Here is a 17,065-nt window from a genome sequence, read left to right on the forward strand (position 1 = left end):
CTGGCAGCCCAGTGGGCTGGACAGAGCCAGGTCCCAGGGGTGGAAGTGGGGTGACTGGTCCTAGAAGGAGCCTGTGTAGCAAACTTGGCTCAGGGAGCAGAGAAAACATTCTAGGACCACAGGGACAGGCCTAGGCAAGAGGGGCCCCACCTGAGTGGGAGGGCTCAGTGACATTCCCCAAAGCTGAACTTGATTGGGGGCTGCTTCCCCTGGGGTTTCTGCCTCTAGCTTTGAATGGCCAGACAAGACAGTCACCTAGAGACCCCTGGGCAGGTGGCAGAGCAGGCTGATGGGCCCAAGCCCCAAGTGGCCCTGCAGACCCCTCCCTCGGCACAGATGGTTGGTGCTGAGGCCTGTCTCCGCCACCTGCATTCTCCATCCCAGCTTTGGGGCAGGAGTGCTGACAGGCAGCCTTGAGGTGGCACCACACCCCGGTTCCCAGGCTCCCTCAAGGCTCTGGGCCTGGTGTCCAGGCCTCTGAGTTCCTGCTGCAGCAGATGGTCCTAGGGGCCCTGCCTGGGGAGGTGTGCCCTGGGGACCCCTGCCAACATGGCAGTGATGCTCAGTCAGATCCTACAGCAAACACCAAAGCAGCACCTCTCTTGTCAGCTCATCTTAAGACACTTTTATTGCTAGAATTGGGTCTTCAGTTCTAAGGCGGCTCTGAGACATCCGGCCTGAGGAAATGCCGCAGTCGCCATCACAGTCCCTGGGGCTGTGCAGACCCCACATGCCACCTTGGCCATGGCCCTCACAGGTGACCTGGGCCTGTCCCGCCAAGTGGCACAACTGTACAGCCCTTGGCTGAGGCAGGGCATGCCCCTTCCTGCCACGTGCCCGTGAGGAATCCTTGGACTCACTCTCCCAGGAACTGGAACCCTGGCTCTATGAGGCCCAGGAACGTTCTCTTCACAGAAGGGCAGGATGTGAAGCTGGATTTTCTAAAGTGCTGGTTGGCCTCAGTACAAACACACAAACACAGCACAGACATGGCATAGGACAGTGCTGGCAGTGTCAGGGGCAGGAGGACTCTTCTTGCTGACGCTGCTGGCCCCAAGGCAAAGTCTGCCGGGGGGGAGGTTCTCCAAGGGGCCGTGGGGGCTGTGCTGAGAACCACTGCCAACTTCAGCTTTCAGTTCCTTGTCCCTGACTGGCCATGTCACTGTGACCTGGTGGTGCTGTTGCTCCCGGGCAGCTCCAGGCCCAGTGGAGGGGGCAGGAGTGCAGAAAAGGCTGTGACGTCTCCTTTCCTGTGCCAGCACCTGAGCTAGTTTGGCCAGAAGTGGAACGTAGGCCAGACCCAATCTCTACCCTCAGACACTGGTACCGCCCTGACACAGCCCTGAGGCTGGACTGGCACCCCGGCTTCCTCCAGGGGTAGCTGGCCAACAGCGTGCTGGATGGGAGGTGGCCACCCGTCCACGTGAGGTCTCCAGGACAGGTGTGATCTCTCCAGTGTCTCCCCCCTCGGCAGCCCCACCTGCTGCTCTGTCGCAGTGGCTTCTGCGCATGGGCACTGGTTGCAGCCCTGGGGGCTTCCTCCTAGAGGCCCTGGGAACACCAGCCCGCGTTGGGTTGGAGACCTTGTGCCTGGGGCGGGGCTTCCGGGTGTGCGCAGCCCCAGCCCCCACAGGCTGAGTGCCTGGAGCGCCTCACTGCCTTGGGCGAGGTGCCTCGGGGAAGCACTGAGTTTGACAGGTTTTAAAAACCTTCACCAAATCAAGATGAATTACAGCCAGACCCTCTCAGAATGAGTGTCTGACCCTAAAAGAACTCACCTTGAGTGCCATTGGCCACCCTTTCCAGCCACTCTGCCCTGTGGCCCTCTGTCCCTGTTGGGCTCTGTGCAGCCCTTGTCTTACCCATGCCCTGGCCTATGGTTCCCCACGGACACGTGCAATCTCCGCCCTAGTTCTGCCAGGGGCACAGCTGACACTGCCCCGCCCCTCCTCAGGGTCTATCAGGCTCTGTGTGAACCACCCATCTGTCTGTCGCTCCTCTGGCGTCCTCTCCCCCTCCAAAAGTGGGTGCTAGGGTCTAAACCAGCTCCTTGGGTCAGCTCTGGCCCAACCTCCCATTACTGCATGTTCTCTTATGCATACAGAGGTTCAGAAAGTCACCCAGGCACCACTGCTGATCTGCAGAAAGAGCCTGCAGACAAGTGGCCCCTGACCCTGAGCCCAGGGCCAGGCCTGGCATCCGTGGTGGTGTGATAGGCAGTGAGGAGGGACAGACAGATGGCAACCCGCCAGAGAGTACAGTGGGGTGGGGACAGGACAGGGAGGGCTCTGCACCCAGAGCCACACCCCCTAGAAGAAGATGACGTCTTCCTTGCTGCCGTCTTCCTTGCTGCCGTCTTCCTTGCTGCCAGGTGTGAGAGGCAGTGGCGTGGGTGAGAAGGAGAAGCGCTCAGGGGACCTGTCGACTGGTGCTGGGCTCAGGGCCTGGGAGGACAAGTCTGGAAGACAGGAGTACGGGGCGTCAGCACCCCTGGCACGGTGGGCCGCCCTGCTGCCCGGGTGGCTGGGCTCACCTGTGTGGGCTGCAGAGTTGTGGCTTCCAAGCTGGACAGGGCTCAGTGAGCGGTGGCCCCGAGAGGCACTCTCGTCCTTGCCCATGAGCTTGCTGAAGAGCAGCTGCTGCTTCAGGTCAAACGAGGCTGGCAGAGGGAAGAGGGCTCAGCCTGGGGTGCGTGACCTCGCTCCAGGCTCACAGCACCCGGCCACCGCCCACAGCTCACCCCATTCCTGAGCATTTCCCGCAGCGCCTGTCTGAGCCCCACTGAGGTCGTAAGCCCAAATGCAGCGACAAAGACACAGAGAATAGCCCCCAGTCAACCCCAGGAAGTCCCTGGAGAGAGCCAGCCTCTGGACCCCGTCATGCTGGACACAGGCCCTGTGCGTGAGTATCGCAGGGAGGGCCTCTTCCCAGCACCTGCACACTCCCAGCACCCAAGGGCCCCTGGAGCTTCACAGGGAAACGCCACTTGCGCAGAGTGCTCTGAGGAAGGGCCCAGCACCCCTCAGTGCAAGGACACTGGGCAGGGCCCCGGCACCCAGACTGGCACCAGGTGGGGCTGACGGGAGGTGGCAGTGTCAGTCACAGTGTCATCCCAGAGTGAGTAAGGCACTCTGATGTCTGGCCTCTGGTGACCCCTCCACAAGGGCCTCCTGGACCCCTTCTTTCTGAGCAGACAGGAGACTCCCTTGCCCATTTCACTCTGAGGACTGAAGGGGGAAAAGGACCTGGGGTTTGTCATGTCAATTGTGCTTCTTGAGATGAAAATGCTTGCCCTTCTGGTGGGGCATGGGGGCTCAGCTGTGTTGCCAGCCATGCCCTCGGTTTCTTCCCAGCATCTCCGAAGAAGGGTGTCCTGGGGTCCGTTGCTGTTCACGCACTAGGAGCTGTTCTGGTGTCACAAACCTCCCAGGCCAGGCTGAGGCGCTGGGCAGGCATCGGAGGTCACCTGCCTCCCAGAGATCACCCGCCCCACTCACCCCACCCGGAGCTGCAAGCTCACCTGAGCTCTCACTGCGCTGGGAGGCCCGGCTCTTGCTGCCCTTGTCCTTGCCGCCCTTAGAGGAGGCGGCCAGCTTGGTGGGGATCTGCTGCTGTACCGCTGCCTGCCTCTGGATCTGGTTGGTGGCGCTGAGCAGCTGGATGGGCACGTCACTCTTGGCCAGCCGGCTTTCGGCTGGGGCACTGTCCCTGCGGGCCACCTCAGGGCGCTCGGGCCCTTCTACCCCTTCCCCATTGAAGCTGGTGGGGTGGCCTGGGGGCTGGACCTGAGAGAGCGACGAAGACACGTGTTCTTCCTGGAAGCCCTCACTGGTGCCAACAGGAAGGTGCTATCCTTAGCACTACCCTCTGCATAGGGCTTGGGCTGGGCCAGGGGGGCCTTGCCCCACGCCCACCCTGGCCCCAGCCCACAGTCTCCCAGCCTCTCAGCTGGGAGGGTCTGATCTGGGAGCGGAGCCCTATGTTGGGCCCCACGGAGATGCCATTCACTGCCTATTCCCGCCCCCGCTCCCCTCCACCCCCCTGCCAGTGTGCTCACAGCCACAGCATGTGTACTTGCCAGTTACACTAACACACTCCCTCTTCCACCAGCACACTCACACACATGTATTCACAAGGCACCTGCACGCTGCACCCTGCCCTGCTTACCTCTGCGGGCAGCTCAGGCGGCAGCACCCCAGGTGCTGTGTTCTGCTTCTTGAGCCTCCGCAGCTGCTCCCGCTGTTCCAGCCGCTCGCGCTCACGCTCCACAGCACGCTGGGCCTCTCGAAGCCGTTCTAGGTCGTGCTGGTAGGCCCGGCGCTGCTGCTCCAGCTCAGCGCGCTCCTGGGTCAGCTGCTCCTGCAGCCGCGTAGCCTCGCTCTCGCGTTGCTGCAGCCGGGCGGAGGCCAGGTCTAGCTCCTGCTGCTGCTGCTCCCGCTGGCACTCCCAGCGCCGCTGCTCCAGCCGCAGCTGGCTCTGCAGCTTCTGCACGCCTGCCAGTTCCTCCCGCTGCTTCTCGAAGTTACGCTGCCTCTCCTGCTCCAGCAGCAGGTTCCCGCGTGTGGACTGCAGCCGGAACTGCTTCTCCCGCTCCTGGAGGGTGGCCCTCTGCATCTCCACGTAACTGTCCTGCTGGGCGATGACCACCTGGGGGAAGGGGACCCATTAGGGGCCATATCCTCTCCCAGATCCCAACCTCGAACAGGTGAAGGGCAATGCAGCCTATCACTGCCCACCAAGCCCTGTACCTGGAGGCTGAGGAGCAGCTGGGACAACGTCTGGATTCTCTGGACAAGCTGCAGAGAGAGAGAGTACGAGGGAAAGTGACTCTGGCTCTTTACCCAAAGCCCTGCTAGTGTTCATGCCAGTCCCCAGGGAAATTCACAAGCCCCAAGCCTACCTCCAGCTCCAGGGCAGTGGGCACATGGGGCCCAGACTCAGTGATCGGTGCCTCTGCCTGTGGAAACACAATGTCAAAGCACAGAGCTGCTAAGGTGGCGAGCCAAATCCACTCCTTACGGACAAGACACTGCCTCAGTGTGAGGCAGGCCCTGCCCAGTCATTCAGAAAACGAGGAGGTGGGTGGGCAGCTGCTGTGGGCCTGCCACAGCCCTGGCCGGGAGTGGCCGACCCTGCTCTCACTCTGAAGCTTGGCAAGAGCAGGCCTTCGGAGCAGCAGGGAGGCAGTACTCATGGGGGGAGGACGCAGAAAGCCCCTGGTCCCTGCCTGGGAAGCCCCACCTGTGGGGGAGGAGCTTGCCCCTTCCCGGGCTGCCTGCCTAAGTCAGGGCCTGAAGAAACATGCAGGGTCACCTGGCAGCATGTTCACCTGAGCGGGGACGTCACCACCCACCATAGAGCAAACAGCACACTGCTATTCACTGGAGGATGGAGAACTAGGTGACCACAACACAGGCTGCTGAACTCGTGAGCAGTTAAACCCCCTGGGCCGACTCTGCACAGAGGTCAGGACTGTCCCGAGGAAGCAACGTACCGCCCGCTGTGCTTCCTCGGAGGCCCCTGGTGTGTTGCTCAGCTTCACAGCCAGACTGCTGGCAGTGTCATGCCAGTCTCGGGGGCTTAAGTCATCGCTACATGCCTTCTTCTTCAAACAGCCACCTAGAAACCCCAAGCCAGGCATGTGAGGATGCTTGGGGATCTATTGGGGTCCAGAACCTCCACCCAGCCAAGGGAGGAGATGCAGTGCTGCCTTGGGTCCTGGGCCAAAAGGCTGGCATCTGCGGCACAGAGGTCAGCAGGAGAGACGCCAAACAGCAGATGCCAGGCTTTGCCAAGGAGACCGTGCAGAGGAAACTCGGGAAGACCCTGAACCTCCTGCTACTGCTAACCCTCCCGAGGCCCCAGCAGCCCCAGCCCTGGGGGAGGAGGCCCCACTCACTCTTGCTGGGACCACCGGCGCTGCTGCAGCTTCCGGAGACGTCCGCCCTCTGGCGCGGGCCCCTGGAGGCACCCCCGTTGTCTGCCTGGCTGTCGAGGCTGCCCAGCTGCTCACAGAGCAAGCTCTGGATGTCCTCAACTGGGGAAGGAGATGGAAGTGGCCCAGTCACGGCGGAGCCAAGAGGTGGGTGCCAGGACTTTGCAGGAGGGAGGGCTGTGGGCCTTCAGCCCCACTCCTCGCACAGGCACTCCGACCAGGGGAGGCCAGCCCGTGTCTCAAGGTCAGGCTCCCTGTGGGGCAGCGCGTGGACCACCGTTCCGGACCCTGTGCCTGAGGAAACTCAAAGTGGCCACCACTTGTGTGATGAGTCATACAGACCGCCGGGGGCCTCAGGGGCAGGGCTGGCCATGCCAGGCAGGGCCAGGTGGGGTGGCGGGAAGAGCACTCTAGGCCGAGGCACAGGACAGGGCCAAGGACAAGACCCCTGGAGATGTGGGAGGAAGAACACTGCTATGGCTGGGGAGGTGACTGAGTGGGTGCCCAGCCCATTGGGACCCTCTGCCCTGCTCTCTTCACTCTGAAGGTCAGGGACTGTATCTATCTCGTTTGCTGTAGAGAGAGGGGTGCAGGCTGTCCTTCCACAGCTAACGAGCCCTGGCAGCCAGGCTGACAGGCATCCTAGCCAGCTGGGGGGTGCAGCTGTCACACACAAGCTGCTGGGGGCTCAGGTGTGGGCCCTGACTGCTCTGTGAAGCAGGCCTGGGCAGGGTGCAGAGGGGCGGCCACCTACCTACTGGCCAGTGCCACCCCACAGCTGCTGGGTCCAAGAGCCCTCAGGTGTAACCCACCAAACGTGACCCGCTACTCAGAAAGAAGAGTGACCCCGTGAGTGTAGGGAGCTCGTCTCCATCGACTCCAGACCCCAGGGCCCAGCACCCTGCCCCGCATGCAACAGTGGGGGCTGCTGATGGTACGAGAAGTGGTCTGAGTCCATACCAGGGGCTCGTACTTGTCTGTGTCTGATGACCTTCTGGTCTGACGGGCACTGGTAGGAGTTAATGCTGCTATGGACGCACAGCTGCCCAGCCAGACAGAAGCTCTAGACAGGTGGCACGAGACCGCAGTGGGCCCTGTGCCCAGACCAGGGTTCCTCAAGGAGGCTACCCTGGCAGGATGGTGCTTGGGAGGCAGACATGCTCGGTGAGGATCCTGGGGCACAGCTACTCACTCTCAGTTACAGCTGACTTGAGGATCAGCTCCCCCTGCAGGTTCTCTGACAGGTCCCCTCCCCGGAAGAGGTGGCGTGATGGAGCCCCGTCTTCCAGCCCACTCATCTCGGCCATCTCCAGGTAGATGTGCTGCTTCTCCCGGAGACTCTGTGCAATTTGCTGGTCTTTCAGGCTCAGTCGCTCTGCAAAGCCACATGGAGGTGGCGTTCAGCCTCTCTGGGCTCGTCCCCCAGGAGCTGGCGCCAGGGGGCCTCACAGAGTGGAGCTGGCCTTGGGGACCCTGCTGACCACCTCGGCCCAGGCAGGCCACTCCCATCATCCAACCTTCCAGAGGCAGTGAGGGCCTGGCCCCAACTCCCTCCCACAATTATAAACATCAACCACCATGGAGAGTGGGCAGGCTGTGGCGGGATAGCCTGAGAGCCTGGGAAGGCTTAGTTTCCTAATCTTGAAAGTCTTCCTATAGGCACTGAGGTCAAACTCCTTTCAAGTCTCCCTGTTTTTATACTTTTTTGGCTGCTGTGACTGCAACTTAATTAGATGTTCACACTGGTGACTTAGTGTATAAACATCACGCTCTGACCAGTCACCGACTTTGTTATCTTGCCTGGGTGATCCTATTGTATTTTGTAGGCAGACAATCATGTCGTGCAAAATAAACTAACTAACTAAAATCCTGTTGCCTCCCTTCCAGTTGTATCTTGCTTCTGTCTCTTCCCACTTTACCTGGCTGGGACTTCCAAGGTGAAGATCACCATGGAGAGGGCACAGCCCTACCTGGCTCCTGGTTTTGATGGGCATGTCCCCAATGGCCCAAAGTTAAGGGTGAGTCCAACCTTTGACCCAAGGTGGCAAAGACTATCTTGATCAAGAAACTGCCTTTGTGTCCCTAACCCCCTAAGAACTTGCTGGGAGTGCAGGGAGGAGATGTTGCTGCTTGACTCTAGGTGCCTGCAGGACGACAGCTCGGAGAAACGGCAGTTTGGGTGAGAGGACGTGGGCTTCCAGGGCCCAGCGAGATCTCCTCCTTTCTCTGGATATTATTAATACCTTTAAACGTGCAGTTCCCCACAAAGATAAATAAAATATATACTACCTTTTTGTACTTATTGCTTAAATGTTACCTCATTTATAAAGATTTTATTTATTTATTTTTAGAGAGAGGGGGAGGAAGGGAGGAAGACAGAGAGAAACACCAACATGAGAGAGACATTGTCTGCTTGCCTCTCGCACGTGCCCCGACTGGGGACCCGACTTGCAACTCAGGCACGTGCCCTGACTGGGGAGTGAACTGCTGACCTTTCACTTTGCAGCCCGATGCCCAAGCAACCTAGCCACATGTGTCAGGGCTAAACAGTACCTAATTTAGAACCCTGCACTTAGTGAAAAGGGAGAGGAAGGAACTGTTCTGGGCAAAGAGTGTGCTGCAGCCTCACAGCAGCCTGCTAAAACCAGGCAGGAAACGGGTGAGCACCATGTGCTGCACTCACACAACGGGCAGACAGCTGGTCGTGAAAAGAAGTGAGTTCTGACACCTGCTGCAGTGTGGACGGACCTTGAATATACACTAAGTAAAATTAGCAAGATGCAAAAGAACGTTTTATAACTCATTTATACAAAGTCCCTAGAACGGTTGAATTCATAGAGATGGCTGACGAGAAGCTGCCCACAGCTGGGGGAGGAAGGAACAGGGCGTGGCCACTGTCAGGGAGGGGGTTTCTTGCCAGGGTGGTGCATTGGCCTAAACTCGACTGTGCTGATGGTCACAAAAGCCATCGCATGGGACACTTTCCATGGCTGAACTGCATGTGGTGAGAATTACATCTTGATTAAGTAGCTGAAACATTAACACATGGAGGGGAAAGCCCCGGTCTCTGGCTGCAAAGCCAGGGCTGGTGTGGGTCTGCTTGGCTGTAGGAGGCTGTGGGGTCTTGTGTGGCTAGAGGGTCCTCGTGCGGTCCTTTCATACGTGACCTGGGACACTCATAGTGAGTCCTTCCCTGAATGAGGACTGAGGGAGGGGCATAGCAATTGTGCTTGGAAGGGACGCCAAGTGCCACCGCCTCCCTTTCCCACACGCCTCCGAAAGACCACCACCGCACTACATGGCAAACAGCAGCCGCAGAACGCCGGGCCACTAGGCACCCATGGCAAGACTCCCAGCTGCTCACTCCAGGGCCGAGCCCAATGGGATGGAACAGAAACGCCACCGTGGCACAGAGGTCCAGACCGACTCCCTCTTACCTTGGAAATCCCTCAGCCTCATAGCTCGGGCCTCGGCCACCTTCCTCTCCTCTTCGGCCTCACTGAAGGGCCCTTCCTCCTCATCTGGACAGCTGTGGGGTTGCGGGGACAGGTGGGTGACAATGCCTCACAGGCTGACTGGCCTCTGAGATGGGCACCGAGAGGGTTATCAACAGAACTGGCTGCTAAGAAGTGTCTCCCTTTGTGACAGATTTATGTTAATGGAGCAGCAGGAAACTGTGGGCCATTTGCTGGGTGGATTGGGAACTAGGCATCATGCCAAGCCCCAGGCTGGGGTCCTGAGGAGTCCCCTGGCCCAAGAAGGAAGGACAGAATGCTATGACCTGCTCCAACAGGTCTGCAGGAGACCCCTACAGGAGGGGTGGTTGGTGGGGTGGGGACAGCCTGTGTGTCAGGTGGAGTGTCCCACCAATCTAGAATTTAGATCTGCCTGGCCCTGTGTCCTCTGGCCAGACATCGGGGCCTTTTCTGCAGCCAACAGGTTGAGCCATTGTTGCTGAGCCAGGTTGTTGAAAGAAGCTGAAATGGTGCCATCTATCCCCTCTGAGTAAAGGTTGGACAAAGTGCCAAGGTGGAAAGAGGGAAAGGAAAAGCAAAGGAGAGTCCTGTCTGCCTATGGTTTCTGGTGTTCTCTTGGGTAAATCAAGGTCCCAGTCAAGCCGCAGAGCATCTAAGCCAAGGGGGAAACGGCCAGCAGAGGGCGCCCACTCACCTTTCCACGGCCCTGCGGATCTGGGCCATCCAGGCGTTCCTCTCCTCTTTGGAGCTGGTGTGGATCTCGTACATCTCCGGCCCTTGCAGGGAGGCGCTGATCAGAAACATAGCCTTTTCCTCATTCGCGACTTCCCTCACGATGAGCTTTTGTAGCGAGATGACAGGGCGCTTTGAGTCCTGCATGAGTGCAAAGTGGTGGGGAGGGTCACCTTTGCCCTGCCGCAGGGCGCCCCATCTGTCTTCCAACAGGTGGGAGCAGACATATTTTACCATCTGGGCAAATAAGACACCATTGCAGTGCCATCCTTGTACCCGTTAATGTGTCTGTTTATTTTCTAATTTTTAAATCTTTTAATTTACTGATTTATAGAGAGAAGGAAGGTGGGGGTAAAGAGAGAGAGAGAGAGACAGACAGACAGACAGACAGACAGATTGATTTGCTGTTCCACTTACTGATGCATCACTGGTTGATTCCTGCATGTGCCCTGACTGGGGATCAAACCCGCAACCTTGGCGTATCAGGGTGACTGTACCAACCCGGCCAGGGCCTTTTAATGTGCCTGTTTAATGTGCTCAGAGAGATGTGTTTCAGAATCAGTCACACACACACAGCACGAAACTCAAAAGAAACAAGTGTGTAACAACAAATCGATCTTCCCAACCCTGGGCCCCAGACACCCAGGGCCCCCATTGTTTCCGGTGTGTGCACCACGGGGGGCGATGTGCCGATGGGTCAGCAAAATATGTGCTTTTAAGTGCTTGTTGTGGGCTGAATGGAGTATTTGCAAACCCACGTGGTGAAGCCATCACTGCCGGCACTCAGACTGTGACCATGTTTGGAGACAGGGGCCTGTACAGAGGTGATTACATTAAAATGAGGTTATCAGGGTGGGCCCTCGGCCCATCCGACTGGCGTCCCTCTCAGAGGAGGAGACCAGGACAGACGCACGTGGAGGAACAGCCACATGCGGACACGGGGAGCAGACTATGGCCTTCCCCTGTGTCGCCCTCGAGAGAGGGTGCAGACACACACACAGAGTGCTAGACAGAGCAGCCCGACCCCGTGTGCGGTGCTGGGAAACCCCTGAGAGGCCATTTCAAATCCCTGGAAAGGTACATGATCTCACCTTTCAGTCACAGGGGGTGCCTCCCTTGGTGGGCAGACCTGGAGGCACACCAGTCTCCCAGCCCCTCAACTGTGGGGGGAGGGCCTGGAGCCCTCCCCTGCATGAGGTCTATGCTGTTAGACCCTGAAGGACCCGGGGGTTGCCCAGGAGAGCAGAGGAAGAAGCCAAGTTCCCGGTGGACACGGGCCGGGAAGGACGACTGGCATCCCAGCCTGACTCCACACTCGCTGGCTGCAGGGAGCTCTTGGCAGGCTGGGCTCCTGTGACAAGGGCCTTCTGGGGCCAGCGCGCTGTGGGATCAACACGGTCACAACACAGAGGGGTGTGGCTGCCTGAGCTTCTGTCCTCAGTGATGAGCCAGCACACCCCTGGGAAGAATGCGGTGCTTTCCTGGCAAGGGCACTGGGTCTTTGAGGATCTGGGTACCATGGCAGAGAAAGCCACCGAAATGCAGAGCGGCTAAAACTACAGAGGATGTTCATGTGAGCCCTCGAAGCCTAGTCAGGCCAACTAGACAGGACTCTGTTCTTGGAAAACCCTTCGCCTGCCTTGCCGGAAACCCCAGGCCCTGGGGAGGACCCGGGACCACAGGCGGCTGCTTCTCTAGCCCCCTTGCCCGGGGCTGTACTGTCGTGTCCTCGGTGCAGGCCCGCCACCCCTCCTGCCAGTGCCTTCTGCACAGCCAGCTTTGAACCAGCACTTTGTGTGAAGAGAGGGGCACGTACCACAGAAGCAAAGACGTATTTCTGATCCTTTTCTTGTAGCAGCAAGAGCACATCAGTCAAGAGGACAGCAAGAACGTCTAAGGAGAGAGGACAGGAGGAAATGTGTGGGGTGACTCGGCCACGTGGGTTCCGCTGGGTGGCCAGGGAGGCGCGAAAGCCCAGGTGCCCTCTGGTGCCATGAAAAGGAGCCCGGGTCACTCTGAGCCCAGCACCTGATGCTTCTGCACGAGCCTATGGGTCTTTTTTCCGCTTCATACCATCCCACCACCTCCCTGGGTGTCAACGTCTCTCCCGCTGCCCTGCTGTCCCGTCCCAATGGCACCATGGGGGCTGGTCTCTGAGCCTCTCCTGCTGATTTCTCACATGTGAACTCCCCCCCCCCCCCGCCGTTCTACCTGCCCCCAGGTCACCTGGGACCTGAGGGGCTGAATGCTTACATCCTGCCCGCTACCATTGCACTGCACTCTCATCCCCCTGTGCCCCTGGGCTTCTTTCCTGGCGGCAGCAGAGCTCTTGCCCTTGGGTGCCAATCCTGAGTACATTTCAACACGATTGTTGATGCCACAATAAATATCGCTTTCTCAGAGGGCATCATCAGAACCCCCTTCTGTCTGGATCCCCACTCTCGGAATTCTCCTGCACTGCAGCCTTCTGGCTACCTCCAGAGCATTTATGTACTTTTCATGATCCTTCTGTTTACTGGTTTCTTTCTCTCTGCCCACTGACTGGCACCCCGTGAGGGCCAGGGGCCCTCTGCCACCCGCGTGGGGCCTGGCGGACAGGAGGCACTAAACTCCATGGGTTGGATGCACATTGTGTACAACATGAACAAACACATTCTGTCATCTGACCACCCGAAGACTCTGTCATTCCCTCTAAGATCTTCACAGACACTGGTGCCCATGGGCAGGTCCAGATGCTTCCAGAGGCTCATGGGGTGGACAGGGAATTCGGGTGTGAGTCTGAGCCCGCTCTGGTCTGGAGCTGCACCACAGACTGTGAGAGCCAGGCTCGGAGCACACCCTGAGCAGTGCTGGGGAGCCTGGGAACATTGAGGCTGGCGGTCTGGGGGGCATTTTCTACCCACACCAGGCTCTTTGGAGGTTGGGCCTCCTGCAGGTGCACCCGCTACGGCTTGTTTGGAAGGAGCTCTGGAGCCTCACAAAGCTTCGGGTTTCTGCTCAGAAGTCAGCAAGTTCCTATGCCCTCCTGGTGTGCACCGCACCACCCCACAGACAGGAGGAGGGAGCACTGGTGTGACTGTCTCAGCCTCACCGCACCCCTGGCGGCCTGTCCCGTCCTGACTGTACGCAACCTCCCTTCAGCCCTGAAGCGGCCAGGCTGCGGTGGCCTTGTGCTGGCTGGTGCCATCCCCGCCAAGGAGAATGGCGCTCACTGATCCAGAGGGCACCCCCACTCTGCAGCGGTGGAGGGGCAGGACTCTACCTTTCAAGCGACCTGACGCGGTCTTCCAGGACAGGGTGCCCTCCAGGTGCAGCTGCCGCTGCAGCATGTCCTCCTTGCGGAAGGTCAGCCCATTCTTGAGCTTGCTGGACGCCTTCAGGTCCATCTTCCCTGCAATCTCTCTGAGGCGCTGGCCTTTCTCACACTCGCTGACCTTGGTGTCCACTTGCGAGATGACGTCTCTGATGAGGGTCAGGGCCTGGGTCAGGTCTTCGTAGTCCTTGGTGCCAGCTGCCACACACAGCAGAGTCAGTGTATTTCTTCGCAATCGCAAACATGACAGAGGGAGACACATAACAGGGTCTGGGAGGTGCCATCCCTGCGGCCACTGCTTGGAGCACCCTTGGGAATCACCTTCCAACTAGAGTTTCCTGAGACACAAAGGCTTCTCCAAAACAAAGACGGCAGCCCGTTGCTTCACTTTCACCCAGGCAGAGTGCCTGTGGGACGCAGCAGCTAAAGCGCAGTCCCAGCGATCAGGATAGCCCTGCGAGGCTGCGCTGCCCTGCCAGACCGACAAACTCCCTGTGCCCTCCAACTTTCATAAGACTCCCGCCGCCTCCTGCCGCTACCCAGAGCTGAGGGCATGGCTTTGTGGCGGAAGAGCCTGCTCATTCTCCCCTGGCCCAGACCCCCTGGAGATGAGGAAGGCGTGGCCTCTGAGAACTCCCAGATGGGCTGTGTGCCCTCTTCCCCTCTGCCCTCCTGGGTCAGGACACACCTAACAGAGGTGTTCCTCTCGTGGCCCCAGTCATGGACTCTCTGCTTGTCTGGACGACTCAGGAATGGCCTTAGCAAGGGCACTTTCTCCACACTCATTTGCTCCCCAGATGCCTGGGCCAGGGACTGAGGGTAACGGCAAGCATATGAGACCGGGTGCCCACCTTTCTTTTTTGGAAACCTCAGCACCCAACACAGTGGATTCTGCACGGTGGCAGCTCAGTTCACAGTCACCGAGCTCAGTAAAACCCAGAGAACCAGGGACAAATCACAGAGGGGTGCTCATCCAAGCCACAGCTAAAAGGGGGCAGGGAGACAGAGACAGCTCCCAGGCACCGACTGGCACGGCAGTGAGGCGGCCACACCTGCGGTGTTCTGGAGGATGCGTTCCACCAGCACGGGGTACTTGGTCAGGCGCTGAGTGACCAGAAGGATGCACTCCTGCATGCCAAGCCGTCTCACGATGGAAAAGTTGCCGATTTTCTATGAGAATAAAAACAAAGTCACAACATACTGACACTTCATCTCTTGCCAAACTAGAGAATGTAATTCAGATGGACACTGAGGCCGGAGGCTCCTTCCTCTTTCCGGGGGGACAGGGGCCTCTTTCTTCCTAGACATTTAAAGCAGGGTCACCTGCCGTGTATGCAAAGCCAACAAAGGCAGAGGCAATCTTGCTTGCCGCTGAGAGGCCCTGAGGCCCTGTGAGAAGCCAGAACCAGCTGGGGGGTGGCTGTGGGAGCTGCCTGGAGAGCTGTGTGATGCACGCCGCACCCATGTGTATGAAGGTCCTGACCCCGACCGATGGCCACTGGAACCTTCCAGAACTAGACTGGGCCTGTGCCTTTGGAACCAGCTCCCTGCTGACTTCTTATGCACAACTCTGGTGAAGAACCCAAGAAGTGTTCTCCTGAAGCTGGTTCTCGGTGAGGGCCGAGAGCAGCTCTCCACAGTGCGCCGCCCACCTGGCCTTTCTGTGCTGCTGCCTGTCTGTACTTCAGAAAGGCTGGCACTGACAGAGAACTAGGAAAGCTACTGGGGGGTGGCGGGGGGCAGTGGGATGGGGTTCTGGGACAGTGCTCTGCTTCATATCCTTCTGCTTCACCAGAGCCCTCCCACCTCCCAGGTGTTTCTGGCCCAGATGTCAGGGGCCTATTCTGCTGCTCTGCATAGATGAATTGAGTCCCGGAAGTGCCCCTCCCCCTTTCACATCTATTCGCTTTGATAATGGAGCGAAATGAAGAGCATGTTATTCTTAACCACAGGCCACTGGTGCAGAGCATCACTTCAGAATGAAGCCCTCGAGCACAGGCACTGGTGGTGGAGCCCTTCGGGACCAGGTGGCAGGGGCTGCTGTAGAGCCCAGTGGCCTCGACCAGCTGCACTGTTTAGAACACAGGAGGTGGGGCCTTGCCTGACCCGGCTGACTTGGGCTGACTGAAGTGTTTTTTGTTCTGAGCTTTGAGTTCCACACACTGTTAGGCAAAAGATGGGTATGTGTCATCATCCCTAGGCTACGGGGGAACACAAGGGGACAAGAGAAAGGACAAAGGTTTAGAGTAAGGCATGCCTGGCATCAGCCAGAGTGCTTGAAGGCCCCACGGGTGGCTGGGGCGGGGGGGGGCAGCTCTCAGGGAGGGCCAGCCCCTTGGAGTGACACGGTGTCATCTCGACATTCTGATGGTGGTGGTCAGTGGGTCCCATCCCGGGGTGTCTCAGGGGCCACTCTGGGGGCTGAGGGACAAAGCTTGAGCTCTGCTTTGCACCTTAGGATTCTCCGGAGATTCCACTGACACGTTCCGAATGAAACAGAGACTTGAAAATCATTTTATAATAGGTTCCTTAATCTCAAGCTCTCCAAACAGTTGTGTGGGAAAAACCTATGGCAAAGAGGATGCATTTTTGATTAAACAAAAATTTTTTTTTACCTTGATCAAGTTTTGAAACTTCTTATTTTGCTGCATCAGCAACTTGTAATGACTGACCGCTTCGTTGTGACCACTGCAGAAGACACCGTACTTTTCTTTCATTCTCTCTCCATTTTCATCTGAAAACTGAAGGAAGCCCATGGGATGTTACCGAAATGAAACATGGAAACTGCCAGGAAGCGTTTTCTTCCAGTTTGTCTGACTCTGCACAAGTCCCGGGTTCACCAGGGACTGCACTGTCCTCTCTAACCCACACTCACACCCAGAGACACTTTACTATAGGTGACTCACAGCAGGGGCCAGTAAAGGTAAAAGGAGACAACTTTCTGCTAATGGGCATTATGCCAGGGGTGTCAAACTCATTTTCACAGGGGGTCACATCAGCCTTTCGGTTGCCTGCAAAGGGCCAAATGTAACTTCAGGACTATAAATGTGACTACCCCTTAACAGTTAAGCGAGAGCTTGGCGCTGCTGCCGGGTAGAACAAGGTGCCAGGCCAAATAAAACCAGGTGGAGGGAGGGCCAGATTCAGCCCACGGGCCTTGTGTTTGCCACCTGTGCCTTATGTCATCACAGGTTGTGTAACAACTTTCCGAAATCTGAGAAGGACAAATAAATTTAAGCCAAAGGATGTTAGAAAAATTTAAAAGCAAAAGGGGTGTTCTTCTCATTCACTTGAACGAGCTGACTTGGAAACTTTGGCACACCCTGAGGCCCGACGAGGGGTTGGGGGCCTCTGCAACCTTGGCCCAGGCTCCGAGGCTGACTCAGAAGTCAGTCCGGGGTCAGCGCCCCTCCCATGGATGGCTCTGGTAGCCAGAGATAGCCACAGACAGGCTTCTAAGAGCCAAAAACACGGCCACCAGGACTAAAAATAAAGACCAGCTAACTAACCAAAGAAAAGCCCAGATGGCAGCCCTGGACGGTGTCTGCACGAGTGCGGTGCTATGTAGGTGCCCGTGGTGTGGGACTGTCAGCCGCATGCCCCACTGGG

At 58.2% G+C, this 17,065-nt stretch overlaps 1 protein-coding gene across 4 annotated transcripts in view; it reads right to left on the reverse strand.

Annotated features, from left to right (window-relative positions):
- Positions 1-605: 605 nt before the first annotated feature.
- Positions 606-17,065, reverse strand: part of ARHGEF18 (Rho/Rac guanine nucleotide exchange factor 18) — an 83,417-nt gene continuing 66,957 nt past the window's right edge. For all 4 annotated transcript variants that reach the window (XM_045830178.1, XM_045830184.1, XM_045830185.1 and 1 more), the window contains 15 exons: positions 16,072-16,197; positions 14,509-14,626; positions 13,406-13,654; positions 11,960-12,036; positions 10,106-10,284; positions 9,373-9,464; positions 7,128-7,310; positions 5,900-6,037; positions 5,495-5,619; positions 4,901-4,957; positions 4,749-4,796; positions 4,168-4,647; positions 3,521-3,785; positions 2,534-2,659; positions 606-2,458 (listed from right to left, as the gene is read on the reverse strand). In XM_045830178.1, coding sequence (XP_045686134.1) covers positions 2,310-2,458; positions 2,534-2,659; positions 3,521-3,785; positions 4,168-4,647; positions 4,749-4,796; positions 4,901-4,957; positions 5,495-5,619; positions 5,900-6,037; positions 7,128-7,310; positions 9,373-9,464; positions 10,106-10,284; positions 11,960-12,036; positions 13,406-13,654; positions 14,509-14,626; positions 16,072-16,197 — 2,412 coding nt within the window. In that variant the 3' untranslated portion in view covers positions 606-2,309. The remainder of the gene's footprint in view (positions 2,459-2,533; positions 2,660-3,520; positions 3,786-4,167; positions 4,648-4,748; positions 4,797-4,900; positions 4,958-5,494; positions 5,620-5,899; positions 6,038-7,127; positions 7,311-9,372; positions 9,465-10,105; positions 10,285-11,959; positions 12,037-13,405; positions 13,655-14,508; positions 14,627-16,071; positions 16,198-17,065) is intronic.

Source organism: Phyllostomus hastatus, unplaced genomic scaffold (genome assembly GCF_019186645.2).
Source record: "Phyllostomus hastatus isolate PE091 unplaced genomic scaffold, TTU_PhHast_1.1 phas_contig_150, whole genome shotgun sequence".
Classification (NCBI taxonomy): Eukaryota; Metazoa; Chordata; class Mammalia; order Chiroptera; family Phyllostomidae; genus Phyllostomus; species Phyllostomus hastatus.